A 25,754-nucleotide genomic window follows, 5' to 3' on the forward strand; every position below is an offset into this window, starting at 1 on the left:
TCAATGGTAATTATGTTTACTTGTCTATCTTTGGGTGGTGAGCTCCTTATGGGTAGGGACTGGTAGTCAGCAGGTTTTCAGTAATATTTGAGTGAGTGAGTGAATGAATGAATAGACGAAACATGTCAGCAGTGCTGGTAAAAAGTTTGAAGAGTTGGCATGCGTTATAATGATCTTACAGAATTTTTTCATATTTTTTTTGTATTGTCAGCACTCTTTGATTATTATGTTAACTTGTAGTGCCTTGCTCAGAGTAGGTGGTCATAAATTTTGTTCAGTGAGTATTGCTTGGAATATAGTTTATCTTTTTGCTGAGGAGTTGACAGTTTTCAGAGGAAACTTCTGATATGTAAAATAAGGTACAACTGTGCTTTAAATAATGATTCCTCTAGGAATGGACCCACTTAAATTAGAGTTTGTTAGAAAAACCAAACACAAAAGAATGATACATCATAAACTTCATAAATCTCGTGAGAAGAGCTAGACATGTAGGGTATAACAGAAAGGCTTCTAGGCCCAAGTTCTATTTCCCTTAAATTCTGTGGGTAGTGGGTGACCCTGGTAAACATTTGCTCTGGTCCCATTTCTTCATTCTCCCCAGAAGATAACCCTATCTTTCTTTCCCTCCCCACTTGCAGGACTCCAATTCTTTTCATTTCTTTCCTATCAAAACAGGGAAGAATTTGATTTTAGCTATTTACACTTACTGAATAAAAAAGACAGATTGACTGTTTTTCACTTAATTCATGAGTTTCATTCTAGGTATTGACCCATAATTTACCAACCTTACAAGGGGAAATTTATATATACATAAGGGATACTTATTCATTTGTTCATTCGTGCATTCATTTAGAGGGGAAGCTCAGGGTACTCTGCAATAATAAAATAATATATCCATGGTTTTCCTTGTCCAAATGAGACAAGTTTCCCCCCGACCCTAGAAAAAGCGGGGGCCCTTGCTTGACTGTGGCTCTGGAGGCCTCTTCCTGGGAATTGCCACAATGGAGAAGACACTATCATGTATCATTAACCTCAGGTTTTAGGAGCCCACTCAGCCCTCGGGTTTCTTTATTGTGTCTCTACACGGCTTATCTCTGCCATTTCTCCTCTCCATTTTCACTGTCCCCAGGTTGATGACTTTCCAGTTCTCCTCTTCTGCCCTGAGCCCAATTCTTTTATTCTCCTGCCTTGGTTCCAAGTTGCTCAAGTACATATTTTATACCTTTTAGCATATTTGAGTTATTTCAATTATTATCAGTTGATTTTTGTATTTTAACATTTCCCTCTAGCTAATGGTCTGGCCTGTAAATGTGTTTCCATTTTCCCCACCTCTGGTGAGGAAGTTTCTTACAAAGAGGCATGTTGTTGGAAGGTGTCTTCTCTGTTCATGGCATTTTATTATATCTAAGTCAGTGATAACCTAGCATGGTGTGAGCAGCTGTGACCATTTTTTCTTCAATGCTCTTGACATTTTCAGAAATGTATTTAGCTTGTTAGAAAATTATATGTATATAAAACTATATTATAAATACATATATATTTTTAGAACTGTAAGCACTGTAAGGAAAGGATATATAAAATGACCTTAAGATAGAGTTTGTTGGCTTTATATTTGTCTGTGACAATTCTGACTTTTGAAGACATGTTCTAAATTGCTCTTGGCTGTGCAAAATTTTTGACTGAATTTCTTAGTGTGACTTGAAAGCCATCCCTCCTTTTGTAGGATATAAACGCTGGCTCATTGAGCTTCAAGGTATTGTGAGGTTAGAAACCTTCTAGGTTAAGATTGCTTGTTTTTCTTCTACCCTTAGCCTGGGGCTGTGGTCAAGATAGAGGTATACATCTTTCATTGTAGCTATCTGATGCTCTGAGCTAACTGTCTCTTTGAGGGACTGTGAAGGGTAGTGGGGACTAGGTCCTCTTCTATTTTTCCACCCTCTCCTGTCCTAGGTCCCAAACTGGCTTTCTGGAACTATGACCCCCTTGAACAGGAAGGGACAAGAATTACCAGAGCCTAATCTCACTGTTGGGAAAAAATGTGGGCCCCTGAAAGGAAAGGACATTGTCCTTAAACATTTCATCTATACCTCACTCATGGTGCTTCATTATTTCTCTAGTTATTTTAAATAAGTTATTTATTTATATTTCTCTAGTTGTTTGTTATTTTTTGTTTCTTTCTTTTTTTTTAAAATCTTGATCAGTGTTGTCTATCAGCACATAACATTTTCTGCAGTGATGGAAATGTTATATATCTGTATTGTACATCTTGGTAGCCATTAGCCGCATGTGGCTTTTGAACTCTTGAAATGGGCTAATATGATGGGAGAACTAAATTTTTAATTTATTTAACTTCAATTAATTTAAATTTACATAGCCACGTGTGGCTAGTGGCTGCCATATTGGAGAGTGCAGATCAACTTAAGGACGAGGTTTGTATTTGATTTACTTTTTCCTGTGCTGTTGGAGTATACCAATTTATTTTCATGTTGTTTGGTGAAATAGGTGTGTTCATTAACCATGTTGCTTCCAAAAGTACGTGTGGCTAAGCTGGCTCTATTGTTAGGAATAGCTTTGAGTCTGGAATTGAAGTCGGCTTATAATGGTTAGTATGAAACTGGAATTAGATGACCTGCATTCTATATGCTTTCCTAAAATTTGTTCACAGTGAGTTAAGAAAGCTGAAATAATCTTAACTAAAAATTCCAGATTTACCTTAAAGTCCTATGTCTCAATATTCATGTTCAGGGCTTCCCTGGTGGCGCAGTGGTTGAGAGTCCACCTGCCGATGCAGGGGACACGGGTTCGTGCCCTGGTCTGGGAAGATCCCACATGCCACGGAGCGGCTGGGCCCGTGAGCCATGGCCGCTGAGCCTGCGCGTCCAGAGCCTGTGCTCCGCAACGGGAGAGGCCACAACAGTGAGAGGCCCGTGTACCGCAAAAAAAAAAAAAAAAAAAAAAATTCATGTTCAAGTAGCAAAATAAGATATATTAGTTGAGTTTTGCTTACAATAACCCAAAGATAAGGAAATCTCTGTGATAGAAACAAGGCTGCCTTAATCAGTGCTGGTACATACTTATTTGTACAGTCTTTTCATTTTGGTTCTTTTGAGTGGATTCTTGTCGACAGGGCTTGAACTGGTCGGTAATTGTTGTAGGCATAGTTCATTTTGGATTCATGGGTATTTTTTTATACTTAGAGCACAGCATCACAATGGGGACTAGAAATAGAAGAACTTTTAATTTCAAATTCTTGCAGGTTTCCTTTTTTGGCAAGTCTACTCTTACTCTCATGAAACCTGTGTGCAGGAACGGCTAATTTTCATGTTACCTTGAATATAAGGGCCAAAATATTGTCTACTTGTTTAAGATGGATAAAATATACAAGTATAGTATTCTTTTTTTTTTTTTTTGCGGTATGCGGGCCTCTCACTGTTGTGGCCTCTCCCGTCGCGGAGCACAGGCTCCGGATGCGCAGGCTCAGAGGCCATGGCTCACGGGCCCAGCTGCTCCGCGGCATGTGGGATCCTCCCGGACCGGGGCACGAACCCTGTTCCCTGCATCGGCAGGCGTACTCTCAACCACTGTGTCACCAGGGAAGCCCAAGTATAGTATTCTTAAGTAAGGCAAGAGGCTTTTGGCAGATTTGTAATGACATATCTATGGTAGTGTAATTTGGGTAGCAGAAAAAATTAAATCCTAATTTTTATTTAAAAAATTAAATGTCTTTTGGGGATGCTTTTTTTGGAAACGTGTTGATATTTAGTAAATTTATAGTCTAGGCTAAATTGAATTTGGGCATTAATGAGCAAAATAGTCATAATGAAGACTTATTTGTTGAAGTTTATTATGAGCAGGACATTCTCAAGATGTCCAGTCCCTGAGTGGGAAGCTTACACTGTAGTTGGCCAGGTAGGATCTTCACTTAAAAGGATAATTCATAGTATGTGATGGTATGTGTTGTGGGCCAAAACAGTGGCTCAGATGGTAAGTTTTGGGAACTTTGAGAGAAGGGTGGTTAGTTTTCTCTTAGGGTGAGTGCAGGAGGTAGGACTTGAACTAGATTTTGAGGAAACTAGAGGGTAGTAGAAAGAGAAAAGGAGAGCATTCCAGGCAAGGAGACCAATCTGAGCAGCGGCTTGGATTAAGAATATGCATGGAGTATTCGAGAATGAGGAATGGACATATTTGTTGGAATGAAGATTCCATATGGGAACTATTAGGAGAGATCAGCCTGGAAGCTAGGGCTGTGATGGTTAGGGCTTTGATTTCTGAGCCAAGGAATTATTCTGAAGGGAGTAAAGAGCCATTAAACATTTTTGAACAGTGAGAGGATATGTGAGAAGTGAGATTTTATAAAGATTAATTTCTAGTGTGGAATATAGGTTGACTGGGCAGGAGAGAGAGAATTAGAACACTAAAGATGTGAGATGAAGAAAGATCTGGACTTTTGTTGCTAAAGTAGGAATAGAAAAGGAAGGGATGACTTAGAGTGGTAGCTTATTTGATATATAATAACTAAATTAATATTTATTTGAACTAAATTAATAGGAAGTTTCATGTCTGAGCAACTGGGAGAAACAAAATGTTTTCAGCCTGGAGGGCTGATTTGAAGGAAAGATGGGTTGAGTTCCAGGTGATGGAAGGACCCATAGATGGGAAGTCCAGCAGGTAGCTGAAGATGGGAAAAACTGATGTTGGGTCTTGGGTTAGGAGCCATCTGTTTTCCATAGTGTTATCGTTTAATTCATGACAGCAAATGATCTGCAGACTGATGCGTGTATCCTGGAGATGTAAAGGGGTGGAGAGAAGGAGACGAGCCAGGGTGTTATATAATACAGAAAGTCCAGGGAGAATGAAACTGAAAATAAGACCACTGGATTTAAGATACTTGAAAATTGAGAGCAAAGTTTGAGTGGAATAGTTGGAATTAGAACTTAGTGTACATGTGCTTTATGACTAAGTAGGTGATAAATAAAACCAGGAAGTGTAGGCCACATATATGTTTTGTTCATATTGGTTCTTTCAGTGCTTGCTTTTTAATTCTTTTACTTAATGTCCTGGCAGGGAGATAAAAGGAGGTGGAACTCAAAACTGTCCAAATAGTTCCCTGTTACGAGACTGGTTATAGTAACTGGAGGGCATTGGCAGGGTGAAATCACTAGTTATTTGGATTATTATGATTCAGTCGTATACTAACCTTTATTCCCAAAGATAATTGAAACTTGACTGTAACTTTAATGAAAATAAAAATGAGCATTGATGTTACTGAAAATATCTTTACTAAATACTACTTAAAAAAAAAATCTCAGTTTCTATGCAGATTTTGGACCTCTGAACTTGGCAATGGTGTACAGATACTGCTGTAAACTAAACAAGAAACTAAAAGTGAGTATTGTGGTGATGTTTGTATTTTGGTATTAAAAATTTGAACTGTGAAATCTAACCAGTGGGGTTGCTGTGCATATACCATTTAGTTAGGTAATCTTGATCTTTGGAAATTTAAGTGAGTAGTTCACCTAGAAGTTGAAATTGATCTACCTGATTACCCCACAAAGGACATGTTAACCTCTTTCATTTTTCAGGATCAATGGAAACATGAGCTGAATGAAGTCATTGAAATAGTGATCTAAGAAAGAAAACTCAAATCCTTTCAGGTTGTTGTTAATGAGTTTATCAAATTCCCTCCTAGGATGATTTTTCTGAAACCTTCAGGTCCACTTCTGGACACTGTTACCAGGCGATGAAGGGGGCTGGCTCATCATTGCACGGCAGGAGCTCTGGAGCATAAGCTTTTTCTATCTGATCAAGATTGAAATTTTTGTGTATTTCTTGAATGTCACCTCTGTAGAGTTAACAGCCAAGTGAGATTGATCAACTAGCAGCAATAGAGCATGGATTTTACCTGTTATGACAAAATTTGGGTCATACATTCACTATTCATCTCTATTTTTTAAATTTTACATGTGGCTTTTTTTCCCTCTTAAATTCTAAGCATATATGAGGAAGAGTGACATCTATATTCCTAGTTTTGGTAAACTTACTTCATCACATAGAAAGAAATATTTATCTTTTTCTCTCAATTTTCTAAATGGGGATCTTAAATGTTTCAGTTTGCAAGGTGAAATCTACACAGCATGCTCTTGAGGATAACCACTAAATTATAATGCTTGGATAGTTTAATCTTTCTGCTGGGTAAAATGTTTCTGGCATGACATAGTGCAGTGCCTTGTATATATTACCTGCTTAATGATAATCTTTTGATTTGATTGATTTTTATTGTACTTAGGTATAAAAGACAGTCTATCATGCAGAATTTCCTGTAAAATATGAATTCACAGATTTTTGCCATTGATCTCAAAATGCTAAATGGACATGGAATGATACCAAAGAGAGATTTTTAAAGTCAAAAATCACATAAGATCTGTTGTAATCAACTTTTTAGGGGATTAATTTCTAAAGTAGTGTCTGACTCAGAAATACATAGTATGTACATTCCTTTAACTAAACCTACTTACAGTTTTAAAAAATTTTATTTTTTATTCATACTAAATTTTTAAATTTCATTTTCTATTTTTTAACATCTTTATTGGAATATAATTGCTTTACAGTGGTGTGTTAGTTTCTGCTTCATAACAAAGTGAATCAGCTATACATATATCCCCATATCTCCTCCCTCTTGCGTCTCCCTCCCACCCTCCCTATCCCACCCGCCTAGGTGGTCACAAAGCACCGAGCTGATCTCCCTGTGCTATGTGGCTGCTTCCCACTAGCTATCTGTTTTACATTTGGTAGTGTATATATGTCCATGCCACTCTCTCACTTCGTCCCAACTTACCCTTCCCCCTCCCCGTGTCCTCAAGTCCATTTTCTACGTCTGCGTCTTTCTTCCTGTCCTGCCCCTAGGTTCTTCAGAACCATTTTTTAGATTCCATATGTATGTGTTAGCATATGGTATTTGTTTTTCTCTTTCTGACTTACTTCACTCTGTATGACAGACTCTAGGTCCATCCACCTCACTACAAATAACTCAATTTCTAAACCTACTTACATTTTTCAGAAAAGAAGCTACTGCCTATCATTTAAAAGATAAAGTTAAAATTTTTGTAATCACCAAGGAAGCAAATAATATCCCCAAAAGGATTTAATAAAAAATATTAAATGGACTTTTTATGGATGAATGAACAAGGAAAGGATAATTCATAAGTAATTAAAAGCCATTTCTTCCTTTTGAGGACCTAGGAATTTCTTCACTTTCTTGATTAGTCCTGTTAGTATGTAGTTGGTATGAACTGGGTATTATAATCAACAGTGTGGAACCTGTCTGCTATCTGGAATGATTGAAGAGAAAGGAATCATTATCAGGAAAACAAATTTTCTGGTCTGACTCAGTGCTCTATATAACAAGTACATAAGAGTAGATGGATTGAATTAAGACTATTTTACTATCATGGTCTATACTAAACAGTATGGGTAAGCATATACAAGGACTTGTTTTGATATTTTTCATTTACAAAGCTTTCTTTCAACATTATACAAATTTAATAAAGTTCAGACAGTCCCCTCTGTTCATTGCAGTGATCAGGTAATCTGATGGATGCCTGGAATGAATGACCTTTTTAGCTTTAGTACAATTAGTGGGACCCTTGTTACTTGCTGAGGGAATGAATTTTAAATGTTAGTAAGTCATGGGTTATCTCAATAAAGTATACCAAGTAGAATCTCTTTATCAGGAGAAAAAGACTTACATTACCAATTCAAAGCTGCAGTCGCTTCAGCCTTGTAGAATCTGTTTCTTCAGCTCTAAAATAGGGCTTATAGAGCTCTCACAGAAAGGTGGTTAGGATTATATATGTACAGAGGTTAGAAAATATGTGTAAGAGAGCTTTGTAAATTTTGAAGTCCTATACAAAAGAAAGTTACTAAGGTAACATTCGTGAATTCTGATAGGAGATACAATAAAGACAGTTCTTCAGCAAAGTTTACGAACACCTTCTCAGCCTCATAGCTATCATTTCCATATGCGAAAGCTATCCGATATCATTTTAGGAATCCAAATAACCATTTAGTCCAGGCTCCTGATTTCATAGGTGCAGAAAGGGAAGCCCAGGAGAGGCATGTGACTTGCCCAAGGCTGCAGGGTAAGGTCGGAGCCGGTTTTCAGGCCCTTGACTGCATCATTCATACACTTCTCTCCACCTTCACTGGTAGCTGCAGCCTCTGGTTTATCATCTTCCTGCACTCACCCACTGCACTGCCCTGACTAACTTCCCCTTGTTGTCCCGTGGTGGCCTCATAGCTCCTCTGCTTCTTTTTTACTCCAGTGACCGTTCCTGCCACTCCGGCTGCTTTGCCTCTTGGAACCCAGACTCTAGCCTTTCCGATTTTGAATGTACCCTCCTTGTTACACGCCTCCCACATCGTCTCTCTCATCCTTGTGTAATCTCCAGGCCTTCAGTTTCCCTATTCTTTTAGGCTCTCAGCTCCCTTCCGATGTCTCTTGTCTGCAGCCCACAGTCACTCATTTTGGTAAGACCTTTGGCACCATACTTCCATGCCTTTTGTCTTGCTCACTTTGACAACTCCCACCCTTGGCATCTTCCCAGTGGGTGACTTCATGCACTAACTTACTGAGTTACTGAAGATTGCAGTACCCCTGCTGCTCCTAGCCTTGAACTTTACCCCGAACCACAGCGCTGCTCCACACAATTGCGTGTGACATCCAGTATGGCTGGAGTGCCCTTGCCCTCTGGTTTGATAACTCCTCATTCTTTAAGACCTTGTGCAAGCACCACCACATCTAGTAAGCATCTCCTTGTGCTGCTGGACAAAGTGGGAGGTGCCTCCTTTGTTTTCCTGTAATTCTTTGTGCAGATCTCTGTTACTGATGAGTTGTAATTTTAATTTTAATTGAAATAATAATTTCAGTTATAATTTGCAATTTTCAATTGCATCTATCTTTCTCACTAGACTTTGAGCTCCTAGAGGATGGAGGCATGCCTTATCAAAAGATGGAGACTTTTGTCTCCAAGTGTCCAGCACAGGGTCACTAAACACACAGAAACTGCTTTGGCCTTATCACGATCCCCATGACTTACAGATCCTCTTCCATCCTTTTGCCTCTAGAGGTTTCAATATCCTGCCCTCAGCATGATTACATCCTTACTTCGCACTGATTTCTTATCATTTGCTCTCCCACCTTTGTCTTCCTAACTGTGCTGAAACTGCTCTAGTGACATCTTAAATACCCAATCTGATGCCACTAACTTGGTCCTCAAACTCCTTTGCTTCTCTGAATAATTGGCATTATTTTAACAAATAACTTTTGTTAAAATAACTTAAATAACTTCTGTTCTTTTAACAAAGAACTTCTTAGAATTCTTTTTCTGTGTGGTTTCCTAACTCTGTGAGGCGCATTTTATTTTCTACTTTGGAAATTTTTATTTCTTCCAGTAAACCTCTTATTATTTTTTCCCCTTTATTTGATACCTTAGGTAGATAGGTAATATTTTACAGTACATTCTATTCCAAACCCAAATTTCTTATTTTTTTTTTCTTATTTTTTATATGTTAAAAGGTTTTTTTTTAAAGTTGATGATTTGAGGTGATGATTTACTGATTTTTTTTGTGTGTGTATTTGTATTCATTCTTTTCCCAATGGCCTTCATTTTAATTATATGAATTAAAATGGAAAATTATCCATTACACATTTACTTAGATTAAAAAACGAAAATCAGAAACCACTACCACCAGCAAAAACCCTGTTTCTCATTTTAAACTATACTTTAAAAAATGCAAGTATTAAGAGTTATACAGTAATAGGTAGTAGTTTGCTATTTCTGGTCAAGAGTTACCATAATAAGGGAATCAGTCAAAAGAAGAAGATTTAATGAAGTGAGGACAGTTTGCAAAACTGTGTATGTTATTTAATTTAAAATGTCATCAATGATTGTTAGGCTAGACCCATTATTGTAATCTTATACTGCAAAGAATCCATAAACTCCTGAAATTATATATACAATTTTGTATGTATTTACATTTTTCCTCTGAGAGGATTCATAACTTTTTAATAGGTTCTCAAAGGGATTTTTGGCACAGACAGTGCTAAGAACACTGGGCTGGAATATATGAGCTTCTAAAAGAGAAGACTGTAGTAATTAAAGACAAGGTAGTGGTATTTTGAAAAGCAGAGTACCTTTTTCAAAGTTAATCAGTTAAGAAAATCTTTCAATTACTGATTCAATAATCTGACAGTTTTATAAACATAATATGATTGAACTGGCTTTTTCTAAAATAATCAACACAGTTTTAACTGTTGATTTCACTTTTCCTCTGAGAAAAATAAAAGCCCAGCCTGCGGGAAAAAAGAGTGTCTCTGAAAAAAGGGGACGTTTTCTAGGGCAGTGATTTTTTTTTTTTTTTAATACCTGCTCTTATGAATCAACAGGACAATCACAGTAATCTTGGGGACAATTTAGAAAGATTTAAAAGAATATTGCCAGAAAGGTAATTTTAAATGTACAAAACATGGCCCTTTCAGGGTAAAAGCAAAAAGGGGAGGGGGGCATGGTGAAATGGATGATTATATTAAAGCACTGAAAGTACCTGGCAGATGGTGGGGCTCAGGGAATGTCCTTGTTGCTGAATGAATCAGTGCAGTAATCCTATCTGGTAACCAGGTACCTGCCACGGTATCAGGTGGTTGTACACAAGCACTCTTTTGATACAGTGATCAGACCACCCTCTTATTATAACTACAAAAACATGTTGAAGATTTCTTCATGAGGTTATCTTCTGTTGCAGGTTCATGGGCTTTTGGGGGAAGAAGAGCAAGCTACATTCTGGAGAGTGTTCATGTAGTTTAAAGAGGTTTCAGGGGTGCTAAAAGTGTTAATTCCCACCGGAGTGAGCTTACCTAGAGTTTGCAAGGCCTGGAGCCCTTATGCCCATTCAGAAGCCTCAGGCAAGAAAACCCCCTTTTATAGAGAATCCCCAAATACCTTCAACTATATTATCAGCCTGATCGATTAACCTTTATGAGCAACTTTTCTTGATGTTTTGACTCCTACTTTGATCAAAGGTGCCATTTCATTAAATGAAACATACTGGGTTTGAAACAAAATGGACCATAAAGAGACACCGTTTTCTTTTTAAATAAACTCTTCGATCTGTTTTATTTTAGCTTTAAATGAAAACATAAACCGTATTTTGTTTTGTACAGCCAAAGAAAATTTTCAAGAATATCCCTTTCCTGGGGAAGTTGGAGGTAAAACATGTAGAGGTCATGGCTGCTCACAGGACGACCTGTTCATTTTATCGCTTTTGCAATGGAATGACCACTGATTGCTCTGGAGACGCTGATTGCTGCGGCCGTTACTGGGCTAGCCTAGTCACTGTAAGAGAATGATGCCTTGGTCACCACGGTCCCTGTGCTGTAATCTACTTAATCTGACCACCATCATTGGCTGAGCTTGCTTGTTTAGGGAAGTGCATGGGCTCAGTTTGTTTTTTATTAAAGGGCATATAATCCAGGCTGCACTAATGTCTTCCTTAGCTTAATCAGGCCGAATGACACAGCTTAAACATCCCATTCTAACCACTCGACTTGAAGATTTTACTTTTAAGCATGGCAAACAACTTTACCGAAAGGCTGCCCCCAAAATCTGTTTTTGTTTAAATTGGCCATTAACTCTTTTGTTTTCTGGCTTTGAGCTTAATTGCATCACCGTTTAATTTTGAATGGTTAAGTAGTTTGTGGTCTCCTGACCTAAACTGAACAAGTGCATGATTTGTGTCTGTCACCATAACTCAAGGATAGCCTAGGGTATTTGTGATTTGTGTAGCATGTCATCCTTTTCTGTCTCTGTCTGAGTTGCGGTGGCTTGTTTTTCACCAGGAATGATCCCATTAGAATGCAACTTTTCACATAGCTTTCCTTTCTGAGATAGAAAATGTCTGTCTGGAGTCAATATCCTCATCTTAGTTTGTATTTTTCTAAAATGGCAGTCATTGTACTTGGGTTTACAAGTACCATCAAACATTTATATGCTATATTACACACTTGTCATGATTTACGTAAGAGTGGTAGAACTTTAATTCTCACTCAGGTAAGCAGTACAGGTCTGGAAATTTCCATAGGTTTGCTTATGTTAATTGATAGATATTCATTACTAAATCCCATCTTTTAGTTACTATTTTTTTACCTTGTTAAATGAAACAATTATTGTACCTGTAATTAAGATCATTCCATTGGACCTTGCTGTGCTGTGAATGCCTCCCTAGGTAGTTATTCTCTTCCATTTGTAATAAGCCTTGGCTAATATTTTCCCCTGGTTTAGCATCAAATATTCATTAGACTTTGAGCACTTAGAAGGCTAGAGACTGGGGTTCTGCTTCCCTTGTTACCATGTTGTTCAGCACTGTGCTTGACACACAACAGGTGCTCAATTCATGCTGATTGGATCGTTAGAATTTTCTTCAGCTGCAGTATCCCAGCACTCAGATTCAGCAAACTGATTGCCTATGGGCTGCTTTCAGTCCACAGACATGGTTTTTTTTGGCATGAATGCTGTTTAAAAATTTTGAATTTATGGTCAACATCTGTAATTTATGAAAATTTTCATTAAATTTTAGATTTCTGGCTTCTTTTATATATTGTGGTATCTTATTTGGGCCCAGATTCCTGCATGAGACCTAAGTCTGCATTGGGTAGGGCATGCTTTTCTAGTTTCCCAGCTGACCCACTTTAAATTCTTGGCCCCTGAGAGCATCTGAATTTGGAACCTCTGGAATAACACCATTATTTATTTATTTATTTATTTATTTATTTATTTATTTATGGCTGAGTTGGGTCTTCGTTGCTGTGCGTGGGCTTCCTCTAGTTGCGGCGAGCGGGGGTTACTCTTCGTTGCGGTGCGCCGGCTTCTTATCGTCGTGGCTTCTCTTGTTGTGGAGCATGGGCTCTAGGCACGTGGGCTTCAGTAGTTGTGGCTCACAGGCTCTAGAACGCAGGCTCAGTAGTTGTGGCGCATGGGCTTAGTTGCTCTGCGGCATGTGGGATCTTCCTGGGCCAGGGCTCAAACCCGTGTCTCCTGCATTGGCAGGCGGATTCTCAATCACTGCACCAGCAGGGAAGCCCTGGAATAACACCATTTAAAGCAGCTTAGTTACTGAAACATTAAAGGAACTTTTTCCTTAGGTGTTATCAGCTGGAATGCAAGAATTTACAAATTGTAATAAAGTTTTCTGAGGAATCTGGGGAAATATGTTTTCTATAACATACCTTTAAAAGTCACATGGCATGATTTGGAGTTCCTAAAAGAATTTAAGTGTCTTTTGGGGCTACTTGACCAGATGGACGGTATTTTAGGATCCATATAGAGCATTTCCAGGAATGGGGCCTTTTCCCACATTTTCATGCACTCTTTTCCAAAATTTAGCAATATCTTAGCACAGTGGATTTCAGTGTGTGGTCCCTGGACCAGCAGCATCAGTATTAATTACCAAGGAATTGTTAGAAATGCATATTCTCTGGCCCTTCCCTGCTGAATCAGAAACTCTAGGGGTGGGGCCCAGCAATCTGTGGTTTAATGAGCTCTCTAGGTGACTCTGAATCAGTCTGTTAAGAGGATGAAATACAATATGGTAATATAATTTAGATAGAAATTTAGTTTGTTTTTTATTTCTGAAAAGTTTTTAAATTATTTACCAGTTCAACCTGAGAATTATTTAAATTTTGAACTGTGAAACTTGTTATGGCCTTATAATTGAGAATTAAGGTTCACACAAGTTATCAAGCTCAGTGAGAGAGTTCTGGATTCCTCCCGTCTACCACAGTTGTGGAGAGCACTCAACTCTCTCATCTGGCCTGGGAGCCATTGGCCAAGTGTGTTAAGCCAGGCCCTCCATGGCTCCAGGCTTATGTTCTCTTGGTAAAAGAGAGACACAGCATGCTCATTATACTTCAGCCTTGCCCAGGACCTTTGGTTTGGGAGTCACTCTGTGTCTGGTCAAACTGGACCCCTTTGGCACTGTCCTACTGCTTTGAGAAATAATGGCATGTAGCAAGTGACTAATAAATATTACTGTTGTTGTTGTTATTATAGAGGGCTGGCTGTGTCCACTTAGGTTAAGAAGATTCACAAGGCTGTATACTCCAGTTTCCAGATAGAAATCTACAATATAGTGTGGATAGTGGCTGCATGTTATAATTTGCAATGGGTCACGTGCAGCCTTGCTGCAGAGCAGACAAATAGTCCAGAGGTCTTAGCATTCCTTCTGTGACATCCTCCTCTTTATATTTAAGACTATATTCATTTGTTTTACCAATTTCTAACTTTACTTTGCTATTGTGCACAGTGTTTTTGTAATCTCTAAGCTTTTCATATAAAGCAGAAAGAATCTGTATTAGAGCAAGGAGCTCACTAAAAGCCAGAGGTGATGGTATGGTTTAGCAAGTAATCTCCATGAAGGGTGTGGCCGGTACACCAGACTGTAGGGGTGGCAGCCAGGTAAGGAAGAGGCAACTGTCCAGTTTGGAGGCATGGAATTCTCCTGATATTACAGCAGAACTTGAAAAAATATCTACGGGGCTCATTTATAAAATAGAGTCCTATTGTCTGCAGGACTTTCTTTTCTTGCATGGTAAAGTTCTTCCATATGAAAGATCTCGAAGGACGAGCCAAATGTTCCTCTAAAGGCACTTTAGTTATCAGTGTGCTTTGATATGTAATAGGTAGTTTTTGTTTTTAAGATAAGGACATGTTTAATATTTAGAAGGAGAAAACGTTAAAGAGGTTGTGTAGATCAACTCAATCATATAAAGCACCAGCTAAACGATTGGCAAAATGTTTTGTTATCCCTGAAATTTTTCATCCTAGTACCAGAATATCTCCTCTGTTGAACAGCGTTACTGCTGCAAGACTGGGATATGCTGACCCATAAGAGGAAGGCCTGGCTGTGACAGGGAGGGAAATTAGGACAAGGCTTGTAATATATAAGATTTTTCTCTGTTATCCTTCACTTTGAATTAGTTTTGATTCCTTGAGTGAGAACTCACCTCTCTGTGATCTGACCTAGGAGATATTGGCCAAGCTTCACTAAACAGAAGATCATTTCTTGACTTGCAGTGCTGAGAAAAACACTTGAATTCCAAAATATCTAACCCTAAGCAAGGTAAATGCTAGGAGTTTTAAAAGCTTTCCTGAAAGTCAGATAGAGAACTCTCATTTTAAAAAGTCAGTTATTGTAACGTACAGCATGGTGACTACAGTTAATAACACTGTATTGCATGTGTGAAAGCTGCTGAGAGAGTAAGTCCTGAAAGTTCTCATCACAAGAAAAAAAATTTTGTGAGTAGGTAGGGTGACAGATGTTTTAAAAAAAGTCAATTATGTTTGCATCCTGTAGGCAGCTTCCAACAGGAGGTATTCCATTTTATTTTATTTTATTTTTTAATTTATTTAATTTATTATTTTTATTTTTGTCTGTGTTGGGTCTTTGTTGCTGCGCGTGGGCTTTCTCTAGTTTTGGCGAGTGGGGGCTGTTCTTGGTTGCGGTGCGCGGGCTTCTCATTGTGGTGGCTTCTCTTGTTGTGGAGCACGGGCTCTAGGCGCACAGGCTTCAGTAGTTGTGGCTCGCGGACTCTAGAGCGCAGGCTCAGTAGTTGTGGCGCATGGGCTTAGTTGCTCCGCGGCATGTGGGATCTTCCTGGACCAGGGCTTGAACCCATGTCCCCTGCATTGGCAGGCGGATGCTTAACCACTATGCCACCAGGGAAGTCCAGGTATTTTAAAATAGTTAAAATTTCTAGGTAGATTTTGTGAAGAATATTCTTTATCTGATATAATTTCTGAAAGCTTGTAAAGGTAAAAAAAATTCTTCCCTTAAAATTTTAATTTGTATTATGTTTACTTTAAAAAATGTATAAGTATACAGTGAAAAGAAAGTTTCCTTCAGAATTCTGTCCTCACGGTTCCCATTGTAGGATGGTTCTCTGCATTCCGTATACTTTAGAATAGAGAGAAAAACAAAAAAGAAGCAAACACAAAAAGTTCAAAAACAATCCAACAGTAAAGACCATTGGCGATGAAAAAACAGCAATAGGAGTTTGTCACTGTTGGTGAGTAAATTTGTAAAATAAATTTAATTCCACATTATTTAATGATAAGAGTAGCTTGTTATGAAACCTAAACTCTTAGTAGAAAAGGGCATCGAAACAGATAATTTAAACTTCCTCAGAGGTGTGTCAGGGATCCAGGAAATGAAAATAGTGAGAGGCTGAGAGCCAGAAGAGCTGAGTCCTTGTGTTCCATCTGACTCATGTTAACGGGGTCATGGCCTCTGTAAGGCAGTCTTTAGGTAGTGTAGGATTTAATTTAAATTTATTTATTTTTTTATTTCTGATGGTGTTGGGTCTTCATTTCTGTGCAAGGGCTTTCTCTAGTTGCAGCGAGCAGGGGCCACTTTTCATTGCGGTGCGCGGGCCTCTCACTATCGCGGCCTCTCTTGTTGCGGAGCACAGGCTCCAGACGCGCAGGCTCAGTAGTTGTGGCTCACGGGCCTAGCTGCTCCGTGGCATGTGGGATCTTCCCAGACCAGGGCTCGAACCCGTGTCCCCTGCATTGGCAGGCAGACTCTCAACCACTGCGCCACCAGGGAAGCCCCTAGGTAGTGTAGGATTTAGAGACTGTAGAAGAAGCTTAGGTCTTAAGAGCCTTGATCCTTCTTTCAATAAATCAAACATAACTTATTGATGGAGATAAATCACTGGCAAAAACAAACAAATGAGAAATGTCCAGCAGGTAACAATTCCAAATTGAGAAAGCAAGTAGACAAGTGTCAACACCACTGATAGTGACCTTGAAGTCTTTAGATAAATTGTGTGCTTTAACTCCACTGACCTGAATTGAATAAAATGTACTCTTTAAAAAAAAATTTATTATTATTGTTTTTAAATGTACTCTTTTAAACTTTATATCATAGGGGTATTTTAGTAAGCTTGTCTGGACATAAGGACTTTGGTAATAAGAGACCAAACCTCAAGGAGGTTTGAGGCAAACACTTATTTTTCAAAGTTCAACTTAAAAGAGCAGTGCTGGACTTCCCTGGTGGCGCAGTGGTTAAGAATCCGCCTGCCAATGCAGGGGACACAGGTTTGAGCCCAGGTCTGGGAAGACCTCACATGCTGCAGAGCACCTAACCCTGTGTGCCACAACTACTGAGCCTGTGCCTTAGAGCCCATGAGCCACAACTACGGAGCCTGCATGCCACAGCTACTGAAACCTGTGCGCCTAGAGCCCGTGCTCCGCAACAAGAGAAGCCACCACAGTGAGAAGCCCACGCACCTCAACTAGAGAAAGCCCGTGTGCAGCAGTGAAGACCCAATACAGCCAAAGATAAATAAATAAATTAAAAAAAAAAAAGAGCAGTGCCATTTTCAGAACATGATTCTTGGTTATCAAAGAAATGCCTGACTTGGGACGGTGAGGGTTTCTAGGCTTACAGCCATGATGCATAGAACTATGTTTTCTGTGGTTACACATTAAAGCCAGAATGTTGCTGTTTCATCTTAGAATGGACTTCAGAGTTTTAGAAGAGTTTCTTTTCCTTGTAGAAAACAGCAGGGTAAAGAAAGGTATATAGTTGAGTTCTTACATTTTTAAGGGGGCTCTAAAAGCAGATATTCTGCGGGTTGTGGTTAGTGTGTAGAGTATAAAAAGCTGCCTTTTTCTAGTCGGTATGAATTTATAGATAAATATGAAAATGTACTTATGTGTCTGTATTTTGAAAACCATTTGTTTTGAAATATGAGGAAAACCATATAACTGTTTTGAAATATGAGGAAATGGAGTGGATTTCATTGAGTTGTATCATGTTTTCATTGTCTTATGTTTGAACTTTTACTAATAATTTGATTTCATTTTAACAGATCTTTTTGTTTTTACCTTCTTTTCATGTTTAGCATGCGTACAATGTACTATGTCGCTTATTTTGGATTTAGTTGAGCATGCAGCATATTGCCTGGCGTATAGCAGCTGGTGCTTAATAACTGTTCATTTGAGTCCATGAATTTAATATATGGCTATTGTATTAAGATGTTTGCTGACATAATCCTTTTGATGGTTCATTTTTTTCCATTAACCATTTATTTTCAGGTAATTAAAAGGAGATTTTTTAATAGAACATTATAAAAAGAAAATATTAATATTGGTGCTCTGGTTCATATAGACATTTAAAAATTTTTAGAGAGGAAAATAGATCGGTTGACACATTTAAAAACAAATGGCGTAATATGAAAAGCATAGATAAATTTTCTGGGAGTGGGTGTGGTGTGTTAGGGAATGAAAAAGGATGAATAGACTTTACATATAAGATCAAGAGTAAATCTTCAAAAATGATTCCTGCTATAATAAAGATGCCAATAATTTATCTCCCATTGTATCAGTCTCCTTTCTTGGAGAGAAATATATTTGGTATGCTCTAATTCTTACATTATGATTGAGCTGTAAAAAGTATGAGCTAGTATCCCTCCATCCCGTACAACTTATGTATGAATGCCATACAAATTGAAGTCGAAAGTTGTTAAATTTCACTGATTGTGAATTGTCTCTGTGGTTACACGAACTCTTTTTATTCCCTCTTTCTAGTCATACAGTTTATCACGAAAGAAAATTGTGCACTACACCTGTTTTGACCAACGGAAAAGAGCAAATGCAGCATTTTTGATAGGTGCTTATGCCGTAAGTACTTTTTTCATGATTATTTTCTATAATCAGGCCAATGGAATGCTAACACTGTCAGATAAAATCCAGGCCACTTTTTCAGTGCAATTGGGAGATGGTGAAGATGATTAGCAGCTTGGGAATTGATCTGGAATGGAAAGTGTGGACCAGTATTGATCATCTGTTTACTCTTGGATCTTATTTTCCATTAGCTAATGAGAGAATCTTGGGACTGCAATGTGTAGCTTGTATTCCACGGTTGTATAGGTGTTTTTAGTAAAAAGAATACCCAGAAAGGACATTTACAGGAAAAAAATATATAGTGGAAGATTATTAAAGACTTAATGGTTTCCTTTTTTTGGGGATAAGAGGAAATCCTTGATTGCATGGGGGAGGATCATCATTATTATTATTATCAGTCCATTTATTTATCTATACAAGTGTTTGCAGTAAGCAAACTGAATATAAATCCTGCTTATATTGCAACTTCCCTAATGACTAGACATGACTTTTCAAAAATAATTTTGATTAGAAATTTTGTTCTCTGTAGGCACGAAAATGTAAATGTGAGTTCCACATGAATGTGCTACACAATTTTTTTTTTTTTACTTTTTTTTTCTTTTGCGGTACGCAGGCCTCTTACTGTTGTGGCCTCTCCCGTTGCGGAGCACAGGCTCCGGATGCGCAGGCTCAGCGGCCATGGCCCACGGGCCCAGCCGCTCCGCGGCATGCGGGATCCTCCCGGACCGGGCACGAACCCGTGTCCCCTGCATCGGCAGGCGGACTCTCAACCACTGTGCCACCAGGGAAGCCCATGTGCTACACAATTTTGTTGTGAATACTTCTAGAATTTTCTATATATACTGGGATTGGGCAGGCAGGGGAGAGAGGTGTCCTTTTCCCTCTCATCCTTCAGGAAGGTCGGTGTTTCTCTAAAGCCTGGAAGCTCACTGCTGCATGACCTTTCAGCGGCTTCCTTCTGAAGACCTTGATGGAAGGAGGCACCAGCTACTAGACATCAAACTCTGCCACATCAACCCAAAAGCTTTGGGGGAAAAGCCCAGCTGTGCTGTTGAAAAGACTGTCAGCTGTTGCAGGGTGTAGGCTGAGGATAGTGGCAGACTGACAGCCAGACCGCAGCCCGGGGCCTTTTTTCCATAACTGAGATGCCCAGCTCTGTCCACCTTTTCTCATCAGGATGTGGCTACAGCAAAGCCTTGGGCCATCCCTTGTGGTACTTTTCTTTCCTGCTCCATAGACAGCATGCTATATTATTTGGAATCATGACTAAGAATCAGAAGCACAGTTTTTCATCCTAAAGTGGCTCTGTGATGAGGGGTAAGCCACTTTATCTTTCTTAGCTTTACTTAGTTTCCTTATCTGTAAAATGAGAGGGTTGGATATAATGACCTCTAAGTTTCCTTCCAATTCTGAGGGTACTAGGATTATTTGTAGCGCCAGCCAGGCTCTTGCTTTTATTTTAAGAGCATGCATGAAAAGCTGGCTGTTGGCATGAAGGTTCAGTGAAGTGCTGGTTTAAGCTGAATTAAGCAGGCATGCTTATTTTTCACTTTGATAATTACTATTTATTTGAAACTGATAATTGACACCGTGTTTAAATTATGGAGAGTCTGTAATAACCTCTGGATTCAAGCCACGTAAACAAGCCTGTCTTCCTGAGGGGTTTTGTGATGTTTTTGAGCATGTTATTCGACAGTACTTTGTCCCAGGGATTGCCATCAGGAAGAGGTCATTTGCTACTCGCTCCTTCCCCGCTCTTCCCCTCCTTCACCCCTTCTTTCTCTTATTTTCTTTCTTAATGCCCGTCCTTCCTGTTTTTAGTGTCTTCCTTAATTTCAGCATGGCACCTTTGGAATTTTGAATGGAAGTTTAGTTCTAATAGATGCGTTGAGCTTGGGGATAAAATATATCTTCTAATGCAGAAGTTTCCACCACTTTAAAGCAGCCAAATGAAAGAAAAGCAGTCTGAGGAAATGCTGAGGGCAGCATGAGCTTGTCTTAAATGCTGATTACGGTCCTGAGAGGCAGTGTAATTATTATTTTACTAGTCATTTCCCAGTTGATTTTCTTTTCAGATTTTAGAAATGTGTTCCCCAGAAAGCTTTTTGACACAGCCCTTAATAAAAATGAGAACCAGGAATTGTAAACTTTCCTTAAAGAAAATTTTGTGCCTTACTTTGTATTATATGTATGCATTTAATAGTTGACTCACGTATTTTAAGAAGACAGTAATGGCCTTATACATACATCTCAGCTAAGATTCATATGTATTACATATTGCTATTTGGGTAAGTCATAATCTCCTGGGGGAATCTTCTTGGACATAAAAGACTTTTACTTTTGGAGTAGCCGTGTAGCCAAACGGGGTGAGCTATGTACATGTGTATTTTTCAGAATCCCCAGCTGTGAAGGTATTCCTCTTTTTAATATGTGGTATCAGCCCTCTATCAAGGGGCACTGACGACTAATTTGTACTAAGACAAGCCTTTTTCCCTGAGCCTTATTCTTCTCATTTGTAAAATTTGGTTAATACCAGGGTTTTCTGGTCTACTTCACAGGATTATTATCAAGGTCAAATATCTAACTGCCTGTCTGATAGCACCACATAATATATCTAAATGATATGTCACATTTACTGTGGTAGAATTTTTTATTCCTTCTCTCCACAAACCTATTTATTCCCCTACTCATTGCCTTTTTAGTAAATGAGCTACCATCAGCAACTTACTGAATCAAAGGATAGTAGTCATTTTGATTCCTGTTGTTTCCTCTTCCCACATTATACTCATCAGTAATTTCTAACTCTAAAACACATATTGAGTCAGAATACTTCTTTCCCTCTCTGTTGCTATCACCTAGTCCAAGCCACTGTCACCGTTCACCTGAATGCCCACCACAGCTTCATACATTGTCTCCTTTTCACACCCTTGCTTCCCTTTAATCCAGTTGCTACACAATTGTCAGAGTAATGTTTTAAAACTATAAATTAGATCATTGCCCTCTTTCAAATCTGTCTAATGATCGCTCGCTCTTCTTGGCATGAAATTCAGCCTCCTTACCAATGCCATGAAGGTCCTCCCCGATCTGGCCCTTTCTCCCTCTGTGATCACCTTACTCAAAGATGTTCCCATCACGCTGGCCTTCTAGCCGTGGAATCGCAAGTGTGCTCCTGCCGGAAGGCCTTGATATTTCTGTTCTCTCTCTCTTACCTCAGGTTTTTACCTCAGACCCTTGCATTGCTTCTTCCTTCTGATCTGATGTCACCTCCTCAGAGAGACTTTCTCTTGAGTTTTACCTTGCTTCCTCCACCTCCAGTCACCCTCTAGCCCTTTGCTGTTTTAGTCATTGTTTTGTAGTACTCTACTACTTGAAATTATCTGGTTCATTTGTGTATTTACTTGTTTGTTATTTCTTTCCTAGGCTAGAGGGTAGGGACCTTGTCTGTTTTGTTCATTGCTGTGTCTAGGAGGTGATAAACTATTTAATCAGGGGTTAGGCCCAGGCATTCACCAGTTGAACTGGAAACTGGCCACAGTGGGGCCTTTCTGCTGTGCTGAATCATGGGAAAGTCCAGGGTCGGGGGCAGGGCCTCAGGGAAGAGACGAGGTGGCCAGCCTGGAGGGGACTGGAGGATTTACCAACTGAAATGGAACTATTTCGGTGCTTGAACACTGAGCATCAGTTTAGAACTGTGCCTGGCCTATGGTAGGTGCTCCATAAATATCTACTGAATGAATGAATAATGGAATGATAAAATATGAAAGAAAGAAGGAAGGTGACTTTCTTTGGGTAACTTCAGAGAGAAACTGAAAATGATCAAATTGGATCAAATTGGACATAAAGTTTAAAGTCATGTCTTCCTCATTACCAGAAATATTTGCAGTAATGATTGAGCCAACCATGTTGTTTTTTTTTAAAAAAATTTATTTATTTAAAAAAAATTTTTGGCTGCGTTGGCTCTTCGTTGCTGCACAAGGGCTTTCTCTAGTTGTGGTGAGTGGGGGCTACTCTTCGTTGTGATGTGCGGGCTTCTCATTGCGGTGGCTTCTCTGTTGTGGAGCACGGGCTCTAGGCGTGCGGGCTTCAGTAGTTGTGGCACTTGGGCTCTGTAGTTGTGGCTTGCGGGCTGTAGAGAGCAGGCTCAGTAGTTGTGGCGCAGGGGCTTAGTTGCTCCGCGGCATGTGGGATCTTCCTGGACCAGTGCTCGAACCCGTGTCCCCTGCATTGGCAGGCGGATTCTTAACCACTGCACCACCAGGGAAGTCCCTCAACCATGATCTTTAAAGATGCAGAATCAAAGCAAAGGTTATAGACCAAGGACAGTACCTGTATACAAAGTCACATCACTATCTTGCTGCTTTCTTTTTTTCTTTTCTGATAAACTTTGTTTTCAATTATTTTTATTATGGTAAAATACTATATGTAAAATTTACTATCTTAATAATTTTTCTTTATTTTTTATTATTTTTTATTGAGGTATAACTGGCATAACGTATTAGTTTCAGAGGTACAACAAAATGATTCAATATCTGCAAATAATTGCAAAATGACCACTACAACAAATCCAGTTAACATCTGTCACCATACATAGTTACCAAAAATCTTGTTTTCTTTGATGCATCTTAAGCATTTTTAAGGGTATAGTTCAGTAGTATTAGGTACGTTCATATTGTTGTACAACTATCATCCCTTGCTTTTGAGTGTGACATCTTGTGCAGACACTATGTACCTAGAGTCAGGGCTTTGCCTGTGGTTTCTCTGTTAGATCATGACTTTAAGTATGTCACAGAAGCTTTTGTGTTTCTATTTCCTTATCTGTAAGTGAGGGAGAGCCTTTTTATGTTTTATCTCCTAGAGGTGTCATGAGTATCAAAAAGGAGATAAAATACAGAACGTCATGTTCAGTAGGAAATCCACAAACCCTTCTCTGTGGGTGATCTGAAAGCCAGAGTTGCTGGAATGATGTGGCCACTGGAGATCACAGTGACGCTCAGCAGATGACAGGCACCCATTTCAGGGCAGTCCCCACTCATGAAGCATCTCTTTATCCCTAAGCTGTGACGTTGTGCTCCTTGAGATGGAGGGCTCAGATTTTAAGAACAGACCAACTTTGTTGGAAAGCTGTTTCCCTTCCAGGACAATACTCAGTGCAGTTTCTGTTTTAGAGTTAGGATGCTTAGATTATCATAGCATCCAAAATACTCCCATATGAATTTGAAGAAGATAACTTTTAAAAAATTAAAATCATGAATTAATTAGGCTCTTGCCACATGCTTAGAGACCAAATCCTCACTTGTTTCTGTATTGTTTTCGGTTCACAGAACTATGGTAAAGAGATCAAGGAGAATTTGGAGCAGGCCATGATGATTGAAGGATTGGAAAATAATTCAGAGTTAAAGAATTAAGAATTTTTTCAGCTATGTGGAGGATTCTGGTTACCACATTGTGTGTTCCTTAACGCACTTGTTAAGGCCTCATATTGCTAAATAAGGGGTCTAATTATGGATTAACTGGGACTGGCCTGAACCAGATGTCATGTCTGAATCAGGGATGACAAGGCTAAGGTTTGTAGACTTTCTAACCATATCTATGTCTGCTATTTGTTTTGTAGACCATACTTAAGGCCTTAGCAGTTATATTATACCTCTAAGTCTACTACTAATTGCAGAGAAGCCATTCTCCATCTGGTGTAGTGGTTGAGAGCAAAGACTTCAGCAGAGCCACAGGCTTGGCCTTGAATTCACTTGTTTTTTGTGTGTCTTGACCAACTTATTTAACTCATCCAAACTCCTCTTTTTTCCATCTTTAAAACAGAGATAATAACACTCCGCCTAACATAGTTGCAGTGAGGACTGAAGGAGGTCATGCTCATGAAGGTGTCAGGGCAGTGCCTGGCATTTTAAGCACTTAGGAGTGGCTGGTGCTCTAGGCAGGAAAGTTGTGTGGCCTTCCAAATCTCTTTCTGAGCCATTGTCTTACTTCGCCTGAAGAGCCGAAGGCTGCTCGCCTCTTTTTCTCTGCTTGTCTTCCCTCCTTTCCATCCCTTTTCACACTTAGATCCTCCCTTGACTCAGTAACACTCAGAAGGTTGTTAATGTCATGATTGCTTGGGATAATTCACTGGAAGGTGTGAAGGTGTGTGTATGAGTTTTTTTCCCCCTCCCAGGACGTTATCTGCATTCTAAAGGAAGAACCTGTCTAAAGCAAATGAATTTCTCATTTTTCAGATGTGTATTCAGGTATTCATTAGTTCAGTGAGTATTTATTTAGCTCACATGAGCTCTACTCAGCATTGTGGTGGGCTCTGGGAAATAAAATAAAAATTTTTAAAAAAAGAAAGAAAGAAAAAACGAAGAAAGGATGAATGCCTAGCTTTAGAATAGGGGAACAGATGAGCAACAAGTAATTTGGGAAAAGTGTGTAGTAATAAGTGCCAAATTTGGATAAAAATTCATTCAACAAGTGTTTTTCCAGGCCTTGTCATACATGAGGGCTTGTTCTAGGAGTTGAGGGTACTAAGGTGAATAGCTCCCTGCCTTCTGGTGTTGGTGTTGGGGGACCAGGGTCAAACCTAGAGAGATTTGAGAGGGATCAAGGATGACCAACCCCAGTAGGCCAAGTTGGGAAGGGGAATATCAGATGGGGGGCATGGCATGGAGGGGAGGATGCTTTTTGGGGAGGATAGGAGGGGTTGGGAAATGATTAAATTATTTTAAACATCTAGTTTGAAAAGAGGATAATTTAATGAATTTAATCTAACAAATTGGCATAACCACATTATAGAAGAAAAGTAGAAAGTTTCTCTTGTAATTATATCTCTCTAAGTTTGAACTATTTACTTAGGTATAATTGCAGTGTAGTTTTGTGAACCTTTTTTCCCTTGGCCTACATATGTTTTGCCTTTTTGTTACCTACGTGACCAAATAATATTCCCTTTAGAGTACATACCATTGTTTAACATTTTAGATTCTTTTCAAAATTTTTTATAATGTGACAAACAACTTTCTGCACTGT

The 25,754-nt window shown here is 39.0% G+C and overlaps 1 protein-coding gene across 5 annotated transcripts in view; it reads left to right on the forward strand.

The window, feature by feature from the left end:
* The window catches only part of CDC14A (cell division cycle 14A), a 184,150-nt gene that overhangs the window by 13,142 nt on the left and 145,254 nt on the right, over positions 1–25,754 (forward strand). For 2 of the 5 annotated variants that reach the window (XM_067727043.1, XM_067727040.1), the window contains exons 3-5: positions 5,310–5,385; positions 11,219–11,263; positions 18,645–18,737. In XM_067727043.1, the coding sequence (XP_067583144.1) occupies positions 5,310–5,385; positions 11,219–11,263; positions 18,645–18,737 (214 nt within the window). Of the gene's footprint in view, positions 1–5,309; positions 5,386–11,218; positions 11,393–18,644; positions 18,738–25,754 lie in introns of all 5 variants that reach the window. The other 3 variants (XM_067727039.1, XM_067727041.1, XM_067727044.1) reach the window with 3 other exon arrangements.

The sequence above is a fragment of the Pseudorca crassidens genome, chromosome 2 (assembly GCF_039906515.1).
Source record: "Pseudorca crassidens isolate mPseCra1 chromosome 2, mPseCra1.hap1, whole genome shotgun sequence".
NCBI lineage: Eukaryota > Metazoa > Chordata > Mammalia > Artiodactyla > Delphinidae > Pseudorca > Pseudorca crassidens.